We start from the raw sequence: 12,630 nt of genomic DNA, 5'->3' as shown, positions 1-12,630 counted from the left end.
TGGAGCACATCCCATTACAGTGCCTCCCTCCCAACATCAAGAGGTTCCACTTTGTATGTTTCCAAATACCTCAATGATGCCAGTTTCCTGCCTCCTTTTATGGATTTTTTTCCTCCATCTCATTGCTGCAAGTGCTAGTTTCTTTTGGTTTACATTGATTCCAGACAAAACATTGAGTATGGAGTTACTTCCCCATTCATAATCTTCCTCCTAAAACAATTATAGCCACACCAACAGCCAGAAATTAAAAAATAAAAACAACACCACACTAGCTTTGCACATCAATTTTACCTGACAGAAAGCACAGCAGTAGTTATTAAAATTAAATATAGTGGCTCCTGCTTAAATATTTTTAAATTTTCCCTACGTGTATAGAGCCTCTCACTTAGATTTTAAATAAACTCAGTCTTTTCATTACCCTAAATTATCTCCAGGCAGCTATGGTTCCTTTTGTGATTAGAGACAATGGAATGTAACCACTAAGCAACAGAGCGTGAAAGCGACCATCACTTACTCACAATCCCCTTCTCTCTCTGAATTTAATAAGATTTCTTCCTGAACAATACAAGTGATTTATTTTTATTCATACAGATTAAACAAAAAACAAAAAAACAGAAAACAAAACTTTGTAAGTCAGCCAAGTCAACAGAGCTGCTAGACCCTGGAGAACTATGAAATGGAGACTGGTTTCCTGCAGAGTACCCAGACATGCTGAATTAATTACAATAATTAATTAAGTCGTTTCAGAGCACGACTAAAGATACCAAAGATATTTTAGAGTATCACTAATTATAGATTCAACTGCACATAAAAAAGAAAATACAAAACTGAAAAGAAAGACAAGGAGGAGTTTGGTTATTTAGACTGTTATGCTTATAAACTATAGGATAAGGATTTAATTCCTAGCATAACAGGATCCATCCCATTATTTTCAATTGCACTTATAATTTACCTAAGGCACTTCATTCTAAATTATCAAAAGTGACTAGTGATTATGGGTGCCTCAGCTGTTGGAGGACCAACCTCAGACAGCTGGAAAGGGACTGATTTTCAGAGGGAGACTGAGTGCTGAGCAATTTATGAAAATCAGATCTCTTTAGTATGCCAAGAATTGGGCACTGAAAATCACTTGTCCCTTGAGAATTCTGTCCTTAAGTTTCTGCCATTAGCTGTAGTGGAGACTTTAAAAGCATTTTATTACTAAAATTAAAACAGCAAAGGAGATGTAACAACTGATGTATCACTAATAGAGTTATGAACCTGTACAAAGCAGCAGGCTGCTCTGCATGCCTCCAGGTAGGAACGATGAAGCACCCACTTTCCAGCAGCCATCGAGGCTAAGTATTTCTCATTTCGAAGAGGATGTCCCACAATGATGTGTGTACAACTTGGATCAAAGCACTGCTTCTCAAGCACCAGTCCACCTTGAAACATGGGAGTGAATGCAATTCACGTTATTTCAAGGAAGGGTCTACCAGAGACACGTCAATTGAATAAATGAGGAACTATTTTATAATTCATACTTAAACTCAATGCTATGCACTCTAGAATCTAGGCAGAAAGCCTCGCCATTAACTGATATAACCTCGTGCACAGAAGGCAAAGGGAGAGCTAGCTTTGATAGAAGGCAGTACCACTGTAACTCATGCATAGCCACTTTGGCACCAGAATGCTTGAAAAAAGGCAGAGAAAAGCCTTGGGAACTTACAAGAAAGGGGAGAAACACCAGTGGAGAGCAGGCAGGCTCCTAAGCAAAAAGAGGGAATTTTCTGCAGAAGAATCCCACACAGCAATTCCCAGTCGATAAAAAGCATCACCCTTTTGGTGGTAAGTTAAGCGGCAATGTGGACACAAGAACAAATGGCTATACATTTGCCATCCACAAGTTTAGGCTCGAAATAAGACAAAGGTTTCTAACCACCAGAGAGGAGTGAAGTTCTGGAACAGCCTTCCAAGGGGAGCAATGGGGGCAAAAAAACCTTTATGGCTTCAAGACTGAGCTTAGTAAGTTTATGGAGAGGATGGTATAATGGGACTGCCTACAATGGCATGTGGCCCATCGGTGACTGCCAGTAGCAAAAATCCCCAACTGCTGGAGATGGGACACTAGATAGGGAGAGTTCTGAGTTACTACAGAGAATTCTTTTTCAGATATCTGCCTGGTTGGTTTTTCCCAGATGCTCAGGGTCTAACTGATCGCCATATTTGGGGTCTGGAAGGAATTTTCCCCTAGGTCAGATTGGCTAAGCCGCTGGGGGGTTTTTGCCTTCCTCAGCAGCATGGGTCACAGGTCACTTGCAGGTTTAAAGTAGTGTAAATGGTGAATTGTTTGCAACTTGAAGTCTTTAAATCAGGATTTGAGGACTTCAGGAACTCAGCCAGGTTGGGTCTATTTCAGGAATGGGTGAGATTCTGTGGCCTGCAATGTGCCGGAGGTCAGACTAGATGATCACGATGGTCCCTTCTGACCTTAAAGACTCTAAGTCTATGATAACTTCAAATAGCAAAAACATAGTGATAGAACCACAAGGCCTTGTTTCAGTGCTAAAAAAGGTTTACTTTTTACCTCTAGGTAATTAAGGTGCATTAGCTATTCTGAGGTAAAAAAACCCAGGGAAGACAAGGCATTTCAGTTTTTGTAAAGTACGCGAGGTCAGCACTATACCCCTGCCTGGGCTTGACCTCACCTAGTTTATCTCACAGTAAAACTCAAGTGCCTTGTCTCCACTGTGTTTTTACAATGTGATAGCTAACACATATTATTATCCCCGGTGGTATACACACCTTACCCTTCTTTGCCAGTGAAGACCTAGCCAAAGCATCTTGAGAGCTACAGGTCTGAAACCTTAGATTAACAGAGGCCCCTTTTCAGCCCCCAAAGCCCCAAGCAAACAAACTTTAGAAGTTTTACAAACATCTGGCTACCTAGTTCCTCAATCAGATGGCAGTAATCGATTCGCTCTTGAGGATTAAGTGAAGACAGCTGGAATTTGCGTGGTTTTTCTGGTTCTTCATCAACCTTCTCATCTACTGTAATAGCCTGGAATATGACAAAAGTTATAGGGAGAGTTGCGTAGAAAGTTAAATTCGATACTCAACTATTTCTCTCGAGTATTCAAGGTTTTCCTACATTGGGATTTCTATCTGCTGTGAGGTTTGAGAAGGCAGGAACCAGACCCGTCAGTCACTAGACAAGGGTTTGGCTTCCAGTCAAGCAGACTGCATCCAAAGTTGAAAAATACATAGTATTCTAATATTCAAAGTCAACCTAACACTTAACCTCCCCTGGTTCCCATCTACAGGGCACAGTTTAATAATCTGTCATGAAAATGACTTTTTCATTCTAATTGATGGAATGGCAAGCTGGATGCACTGACACATCAAATATCAAATGTACCTCCCTATCTCTCTTATCCAAGCTTTCTATTCCTACAGTGGGATTCTATCAGCAAACAAAATCCCAGAGGGCTTCAAGTAATTATTTAAAAGCCAAAAATGTGTCAAGAAAAATTGTCAGGGCTACCACAGCATGTAATACCCTGCTGCCAAAGGTAGCATCCAATGAAGCCTATACATCTACCTTATGGCATGCCAGGGTGCTTCCGTCCAGACCTCTTCATAGATGGATTTTTCAATCCAGGAAACTGATACTGCCTATTTTTGGATGGGCTTTGATCTTTCCTGTCAAGTTGTGCTCCTTCACTTTTCATATGCTGCTGTTTTGCCTTTACTGCTGGGTACTATAGAAACAACCCAAAGATAGTCTCACCAGGTAGTTTTTAAATTGATTTGTATGCGCGCCTTGGGTTTTGTGCAGAATGATGCGAGAACTCTTTCCAGAGACCTGTGAAATACCATATCACTGCTGCTGGAATCCCTCACCACCAAAAGTGTCTGTTCGTTTCTGTACCACTGCTAGGGTCACCTGGTTGCAGGGTGTCAAAGGAGGATCATTCCTCTTATGCCATGCCACGCCACAATCTGCACTGTGCTAGTGGGTGCATGTGCCAAAACTGAAGGAATTGTTGCTACCGGTCCATATTAGGGGGTTAGTGCTGAGGCTTAAAATCTTGAGCAGAAGGGCAGAGGCTGCTCCTGAGAACAAAACAATGCAAATTGCTCCTGCCCAGCAAGGTTATAGGAGAGATGAGCATAACAGGCACCTTTTCTCTCTGGGCTTCTGCTCATCATCTGGGGTGGTGTTCACAGTAGGCTGTAGAAAGAACACAGTGAAGAAAAACCTGGAATCAACTTGGCAATTTAATAGTTTTTCCTCTGTGCCCTGTAGTTTGCAAGGAGGAGGTCTGGAAAGTGCCTGCAGCTGCCGCCAGGAAGATCAAACTGAGTTTTCCAAAAGGGAAAAACTAAGCCCCTGCCTGATGATTGACAGGTCTGGTCTTGCCTTAAAGTGAAAAGTAGAGGGGAAATCCACTGTAGGACTTGCAAGCCTGGATGAGAGAAAACAGTTACACATTCCAAACAAAGTTTATTTACTAGTGTGAGGAAATATGCCACTGAACACACATGCCTGTTGAAAAGATCAAGCAACAAAATTATACAAAGGACTAGTGAAATAAAGGCTACATTAATTTTCCATAGCTCTTTGTGAATTTGCTACAGATTTTCAGCACTGACAGCTTATTTGTAAGTATTAATGCAACATACTACCCAAATGATTAATCAAAAAGAACTTCTCCCCATTATTGTCAGTCATTAAAGGGGCTCTAAAACACTACAGAACCCCCAAGCCTGACCCCACCTCTGCCTACAAAAATCTATTTCATTAACACGACAAGAAAGTGGATTAAAATGATGATTTTCTTTTTGAAAGTAACATCCTCTAGAGCAGCGGTCTCCAACCTTTTTAAGCCCAAGATCACTTTTTGAATTTAAGGGCAACACAGGATCTACCCCTTCCCTGAGGCCCCAGCCCTTCCCCAAGGCCCCGGCTCTTCCCCAGAGCCCCACCCCACTCGCTCTTTCCCAGCCTCACTGACATTCACCGGGCTTTGGTAGGGGGTTGGGGTTTGGGGCAGGATGCAGGCTCTGGGCTGGAGCTGAGGGGTTCGCAGTGTGGGAGGAGGCTCTGGGATGAACCTGGGGCACAGGATTGGGATCCAGGAGGGGGTGAGGGGTGTAAGCTCTGGGAGGAAGTTTGGGTGTGTGTGGGGGCTCCGGCCTGGAGTACAGTGTTGGGGTGCAGGAGGAGGTACAAGGTGCTGGCTCTGGGAGAGGGGTCAGGTCTGGGGCAGAGTACTGGATGCAGGAGGGGGTGGGGGTGCCGGCTCTAGGAGGGGGGTCAGGGCTGGGGTGCAGAGGGGGTTTGGGGTGCTGGCTCCGGAAGGGGGCTCAGGGCTGGTTTGGTGTGCTGGCTCTGGGAGGGGGCTCAGGGCTGGGGCTTGGGGTGCAGGAAGGGGTTCGGGGTGCTGGCTCCGGGACAGGGCTCAGGGCTGGGGCTTGGGGTGCAGGAAGGGGTTCGGGGTGCTGGCTCCAGGACAGGGCTCAGGGCTGGGGTGTGGTCTCCCTCCAGGCCACACTTACCTCCGGCGGCTCCCTGTTCGTGATGTAGCGTGGCTGCCGCTAAGGCAGGCTCCCTGCCTACCCTGTTCCCATGACGCTCCTGGAAGGGGCCAATGCACCCCTGTGTCCCCTGGGGGTGGGCAGCATGTGGCTCCACGCGCTGCCCCTCTCTGCAAGCACCGCCCCTGCAGCTCCCAATGGCCTCAGCTCCCCGTTTCCGGACAATGGAAGCTGCAGATGCAGTGCTTGCAGGTAGTACAGCACGCAGAGGGAGACCCCTGTCCCCAGGCTGCACTGGCCACTTCCAGGAGCAGCATGGGGCCAGGGCAGGCAGGGAGCCCGTCTTAGTGGCAGCCCCACTGTGCCGCTGGAGATCACGATCGACTGGGAGATCCTCTAGGATCGACCAGTCGATCACAATTGACCGGCTGGTGACCACTGCTCTAGAGAACAACAAAAAGGATAAACGGTTTAGAAAACATGATCTATGGGGAAAGGTTAAAAAAAGCTGGCCATGTTTAGCACTGAGAAAAGAAGACAGAGGGGAGACCTGATAACGGTTTTTAAATATATTAAGGGCTATTCTGAAGAGAACAGTTGTTCAACTGTTCTCCATGTCTGCTGAAGGTCACATAAAAAGTAATGGGCTCAAACTGCAGCATGGAAGATTTAGGTTAGCTATTAGGAAAAACTGTCTAACTATAAGCGTAAAGTTCCGGAATAGGCTTACGAGGGAGACTGTGGAATTCCCATCACTGTAGGTTTTTACGAACAGGTTGGACAAACATGTGTCACGGATGGTCTAGGTTTACTTGGTCCTGCCTCAGCACAGGGGGATGGACTAGATCACCTCTTGAGGTCTCTTCCAGTCCCACATTTCTATGACTTGTTCAGAGTCTCTTGGGAGAAATGAAAAATTTGGAACTAAAAGTACACTGCATAGAAATTATCCACTTTAAAAAATGTTAAACTGATGAATACATTTACTGTCAGCTTCAAATCTTAGGTGCATTTTAATAGTACACTGGGTCATTTCTTAACAGTGCAAGTATGATCCTTTAAAAACAAGTGTGCTGCTATAACAAACCTTTGCTTTGGGCTGTGGAGCCACAGGAGGGTTGGCCAGCGGGAAAGCAATGCTGGGAGCTTGCGGTGTGGGGATCACTTGATCATCTTTTCCTGGGGTTTCTGGTTCATTATATATTGGATGCTTTGGTACCTCTGCCACACCTGTGTCCTCAGAATCATGAACAGCTGTGGACAGTAATTCATTGTTGCTTGATTTTGTTTGAATTTTAACTATGATAACATTGAAAAAAGTATTAATCCCAAATGAACAAGAAACAAATGCCATCACAACATTTACTCTGCATTTTCAGAAACAACTGCTTATTTTCTGTCTTAAAATTTACATCCTTTCATCACAAGGCAGCAGTTGAGCTGTTGCAAGCCTCATGTTTTTGACTATCTTGAGGTTTCTCTACTTCCCAATTGATTCCTTAAGATAACTTGACATGAAGCACTCAAACTGGCCACAGAAGGGGGCTGCATTGATTTAACTAGATTAGTTTATAAACCAATTTCATTAAATCACTACAACTTTCTCATGTAAGACTGAGAAAGAAACCATCCTCCAGGTAGGCTGCTTCAAACAGAGCTGTAAGGGGATGGGAGGTGTCAAGAATGCCCCTTTCCCACACACACCACGCTGTAGAAAGCTTGCTGCAGAAGGATGCGAAGGGAGAACAATGTTTGTGTAGGTCAGCATGACAGCATGTGAAGTATTCATGCATGCTCTGATAATGAGCACAGGACTGAGGAGCCAGGAACTTCTGATTTCTAATCTCAGCCCTGTCAATGACTCAGAGTGGGGTCTTCAATTCACTTCTGTTCCAATTTCCCAATTTGTAAAAAACACCAGAAATATTTATGTCACACAGGTTTTTTGAGGATTCATGTTTCCACAGCACTTTGAACACGTAAAGCATTACATGAATGCTAAACATCACTACAGATCTCTTCCTGCAGAGCCACCTGATGGCTGCCCATCTGCTAGCTTCTACTCTCCTCTCCTCACATCTAGCTCTTTTTCCTGCAGTCAAGAGGAGAGTGGAAGTCAGGAAGCATCTCCTAGTCCATCCATCTCAGAGGAGAATATTCACTGCCTCTTAAGTAGATGGAGTGGAAGGAAGGGGAAACAGAGTAGATGACTCAGCTGTTCTTCGTCTCCACTCCTAACAGCAGGATAAAAAGGCTTGCAGGGATAGAAGGAAATAGCTAGGCAGGGCATGTAATCAACTGCATTTGTAAAGACAGCAAGAAAGATATGAATAATAACTTGACTGCATCCTAGTCCACTGATCTCCCCAGCAGACTTGCTGCCAGATTTTTATGGGGCTTCTGGGCATTGGTGATCCTTCTACACCTCCATTCTTACCCAGCATTGTGGATCTTCTTCAGCTGCTATTAAAAAACTAAGATTTTACAACCGTTAAGCACATTAAGAGGTCCAAGTGGGCTCAGTGGAGTTATTTGCTTTAGTAAGTACACGTCTTAAACTCGAAACCTAAATCATAAGTTGAATCAGGGTATCAATGTAGAGGCGTCATAAATGCCGTTCGTCATAACTCAAATGCCGTAAAGTCGAGGACTGCCTGTACTATTCAACATGAATAGGGGTTCCAGAATTGGGGCCTCAAACAAAAAAAGCCTGTCTTTAGGCAAAGGCTGTCTCCATACTGCTTACTGATGTCAAAAAGGTGCATGGGGTCTTTCTGGAGGAAGAGCAGAGTTAAAAAAAAATGAAAAAAAAATTATTTACCTTTTTAAAACAAGACCAATAATGGTCTGCCACTCATCCTGAGCCTCATTATTAAAAAGGGAAAAATGTTCAGATCACTTAGAGAGATCACAACACACTAAAGCTGAAAAAGACAGATGTAATAGTGTTGTTTTCTTTTGCTTCTAGAATGCCATTGTATCGTAACCAATAACCCTAACTACAGTCCAGCTTAAACATGTATTTTTCTCCTTACCTAATTCAGCAACTTCTCTATCTGTGAAGGATTCCCTGAAAGGGGAATCATTCATGTTATTTACATCAGTCTGAATTTGTTCTGAGTATTGTGAAGGACTATTGGGCCACTGTAAGTTGCTGACGAGCCTTGCTCTCTCCTCTCTTGCAGTGGGGTCATCCCAGACAATCTGCTCATTTTGTGATGGCTCTGTGTTTATGTCCATCACTGCTTGCCGTGACTGCCTAAGGAACAAAAAACGAAATCCACATAAAGTTTCCTTTAAAAAAAAATAGATGAATTATACTTGAGGGCAAGAATGGATTTATCATCGTGTTAACAATGTACTACAATCTTTATTACTGGATAGCACGGTCAGGAAAGAATAAACTTCAATATAAAATTGATAAGTCAGGCAGTTTGATTACCTGGGTATCAGTCAGCATGGCTACGAAAAAGTGACTGTGAACAATACTGGTCATTTTTAGCACGTATCATGCTACTAAGGTGTTCCATGATCAGCATATCCCATACTTTACTGTCCTTATATTCTTGGTGTAAATTTGAAAGTTAAAAAGAGAGCAATCTTGCTTCTTGGGTGGTAAATATTGGAAATGTCCAACATTTACCAGGAATCAGGCTCTTCATCATTAATTCCCTGCATCTGGTTTACCCATCAAGTACTTCTCAATTCATCAGAAAGTACATGCCCTGTATTCTAGGTTCTTTTTAGAAACTACGGATAGATCTGGAAGGCAATCTCACCCATGGTGAATTAACAATATTTTCATTTTGACTGGAGGTTTTAGCTATATTTTCTACATTCGCACAGACCAGGGATGGATTTTAAACTGCAACAAGACAGACTTAATTATGTGAGTGGCAAAATGCAAGTGTAATACTTGAAAGCCTCATAGTCGGAAGTAATCTTCACATTTGCAAGTGTATAAATGCATAATGAAACAGTGTACTTATAGCTATCGTATGGCAACTGATATTTGAAAGGTTATTAGCAGGGCTGTCAAGCAATTAAAAAAATTAATCGCAATTAATCGCTCTGTTAAACAATAATAGAATACTATTTATATAAATATTTTTGGATGTTTTCCACATTTTCAAATATATTAATTTCAATTACAAGACAGAATACAAAGTGTACAGTGCTCACTTTTTATTTTTTATTATTAATATTTGCACTGTAAAAATAAAATAAATAGTATTTTTCAATTAACTTAATACAAGAACTGTAGTGCAATCTCTTTATCATGAAAGTTGAACTTACAAATGTAGACTTGTGTACAAAAAATAACTGCATTCAAAAACAAAACAACGTAAAACTTTAGAGCCTACAAGTCCACTCAGGCCTATTTCTTGTTCACCCAATCACTCAGACAAACAAGTTTGTTTACATTTGCAAAAGATAATGCTGCCCACTTCTTGTTTACAATGTCACCTGAAAGTGAGAACAGGTGTTCGCATGGCACTGTTGTAGCTGGCGTTGCAAGATATTTATGTGCCAGCTGCGCTAAAGATTCAAATGTCCCTTCATTCTTCAACCACCATTCCAGAGGATATGCATCCATTCTGATGATGGGTTGTGCTCGATAACGATCCAAAGCAGTGCAGACAAATGCATGTTCATTTTAATCATCTGAGTCAGATGCTACCAGCAGAAGGTTGATTTTCAGTTTTCGTGGTTTCGGTTCTGTAGTTTCTGCATCGGAGTGTTGCTCTTTTAAGACTTCTGAAAGCATGCTGCACACCCCGTCCCCACCAGATTTTGGAAGGCACTGCAGATTCTTAAATCTTGAGTCGAGTGCTGTAGCTATCTTTAGAAATTTCTCATTGGTACTTTCTTTGCATTTTCTCAAATCTGCAGTGAAAGCGTTCTTAAAATGAACAACATGCTGGGTCATCATCCGAGACTATTATAACATGAAATATATGGCAGAATGCAGGTAGAACAGAGCAGGAGACATACAATTCTCCCCCAAGGAGATCAGTCACAAATTTAATTAACACATTATTTTTTTTAACGAGCATCATCAGCATGGAAGCATGTCCTCTGGAATGGTGGCCAAAGCATGAAGAGGCATACAAATGTTTAGCATATCTGGCAAATAAATACCTTGTAAATGCTGGCTACAAAAGTGCCATGCAAACTTCTGCTCTCATTTTCAGGTGACATTGTAAATACGAAGCGGGCAGCATTATCTCCTGTAAATGTAAGCAAACTAGTTTCTCTTAGCGATTGGCTGAACAAGAAGTAGGACTGAATGTAGGCTCTAAAGTTTTACATTGTTTTGTTTTTGAGTGCAGTTATGTAACAAAACAAAACAAAACAAAAATCTACATTTGTAAGTTGTGCTTTCACGATAAAGAGATTGCACCATGGTACTTGTATGAGGTGAATTGAAAAATAATATTTCTTTTATTTATCATTTTTACAGTGCAGATATACTGTACATTTTGTATTCTGTGTTGTAATTGAAACCAATATATTTGAAAATGTAGAAAAACATCCAAAACATTTAATAAATTTCAATTGGTATTCTAATGTTTAACAGTGCGATTAAAACTGCGATTAATCATGATTAATTTTTTTGAGTTAATTGGGAGTTAACTGCCATTAATCGACAGCCCTAGTTATTAGACATACTTAGTTTTTGCTGTCCAAATTTTTGTAAGACTGTCAAAGTCAAGTAAAAGAAAGCAAGACAAAGTAAGACATTTACATGAAGCATGATACCTTAGAGCTTCCAAGACTCTACTACGACCGTTACGCACAGATCGTGTGCCATCTGGTGTGGTAGGGGAACTGTCAAAACCATTCCTTGACAACGATCCTCTTTGTGCTTGTGGTTTCACTATTGATGTTGCAGACATGATCTCCTGTAGTTGCTTTTGAAAGTTCTCCCTCATTTCCAGTGTCTGGGTTAAAACTTGAAGTGAAACAAAGTCACAACAAGACTTAGGCCATTTAATTTTACATTTTTAGAATGCCACAGTTTAATCATGTAGCTCCCTTTCAGGACAAAGATATGTACATGTTTTCACATGTGGCAATACTTTCAATTAAGTCTTTGCTTCACATGATAAATAATTAGCAATATCCAGTCTTTAAGATATTCTAGAATACTAAAGACAACAGCCCAATAGTTCATCAGGGATGGTCAGTCCTCCTTATGGATTTGCCAGTGTCTTTAATGCAGGGTACAAAACATCTCTCCTCATACTCTGCAGCACTTATGAATAAGAAGCAGCCAGCACTTTTCCAGGGAAGCCTGGTTGGCTACATTGTGCTTAGGTATGAGAATAAATAACACTAAAACCTCCAGATCTTAAAATTCAAGCTTCCCCGAAATAGTAAAATACTTATATTTAAAACTGTAGTTTCCACAGCTGTTTTAAAAAGAAAACAAAGAATATTTTGTTTACCTCCTTTGGCTTCATTTCCTGCAATTTGCTCCTCCCTTACTGTGACTGCTTCCTGGTTAGTAGTTACATCTCCTATGTCATTTTCATCCACTGAAATACTCTAAGAATGTTAAAAATATAGAACTTATCAATCTAATTCTGAAACCGAAAGACATAGCAACTTGCTACAGTGTTCAGTGGGGGATAAGCATGTTGGGGTGTTTTAGGGGACAGGAAGAACTCTACCAAAGCTCCACCAACAAACCAAAGATCCACTCTATCAGCCTCAGATTAGCTTAATGTTTCTGCCACAGCAATGAAATAATAAAAAAAACATTAGACTGGAGACTTAATATCCTATTAAATTAAATAAAATTCACACCTCTCAGGCCTACTGTTTATGTCTAACTGAAGACAGACAGGACCATACCAATTCAGATTTGAAGACTGCGTCCACTCTAATAAGATAGATTTTTTGTTGTTGTTGTTTTTAAAAGAGAGAGTTAGAATGCTGAGAAACTGATGGAGTCTCCAGGATAGAGAAAGTTTACAGCTGCATAACTGCTGAACTTGACCCCAGAGATTACTAAATAACAATATTTGTATTAGTTTATATTCATTTTGTTAGTGAAACAACTAGATTAAAATAATGCCAATGAATCCAATACATCTTATCGTA

The 12,630-nt window shown here is 41.5% G+C and overlaps 2 protein-coding genes across 6 annotated transcripts in view; one reads left to right on the top strand and one right to left on the bottom strand.

The window, feature by feature from the left end:
* Window positions 1-12,630, bottom strand: part of TOPBP1 (DNA topoisomerase II binding protein 1) — a 47,572-nt gene that overhangs the window by 3,440 nt on the left and 31,502 nt on the right. For 4 of the 5 annotated variants that reach the window (XM_074945533.1, XM_074945531.1, XM_074945535.1 and 1 more), the window contains 7 exons: window positions 11,973-12,072; window positions 11,284-11,476; window positions 8,556-8,779; window positions 6,608-6,819; window positions 2,926-3,040; window positions 1,261-1,424; window positions 70-210 (listed from right to left, as the gene is read on the bottom strand). In XM_074945533.1, coding sequence (XP_074801634.1) covers window positions 70-210; window positions 1,261-1,424; window positions 2,926-3,040; window positions 6,608-6,819; window positions 8,556-8,779; window positions 11,284-11,476; window positions 11,973-12,072 — 1,149 coding nt within the window. The remainder of the gene's footprint in view (window positions 1-69; window positions 211-1,260; window positions 1,425-2,925; window positions 3,041-6,607; window positions 6,820-8,555; window positions 8,780-11,283; window positions 11,477-11,972; window positions 12,073-12,630) is intronic. The other variant, XM_074945532.1, reaches the window with a different exon arrangement.
* CDV3 (CDV3 homolog) overlaps window positions 1-12,630 on the top strand; it is a 70,759-nt gene that overhangs the window by 31,757 nt on the left and 26,372 nt on the right. The window lies entirely within an intron of this gene.

Source organism: Natator depressus, chromosome 2 (genome assembly GCF_965152275.1).
Source record: "Natator depressus isolate rNatDep1 chromosome 2, rNatDep2.hap1, whole genome shotgun sequence".
Lineage (NCBI taxonomy): Eukaryota > Metazoa > Chordata > Testudines > Cheloniidae > Natator > Natator depressus.
This window is presented reverse-complemented; position numbering and strand designations above follow the sequence as displayed.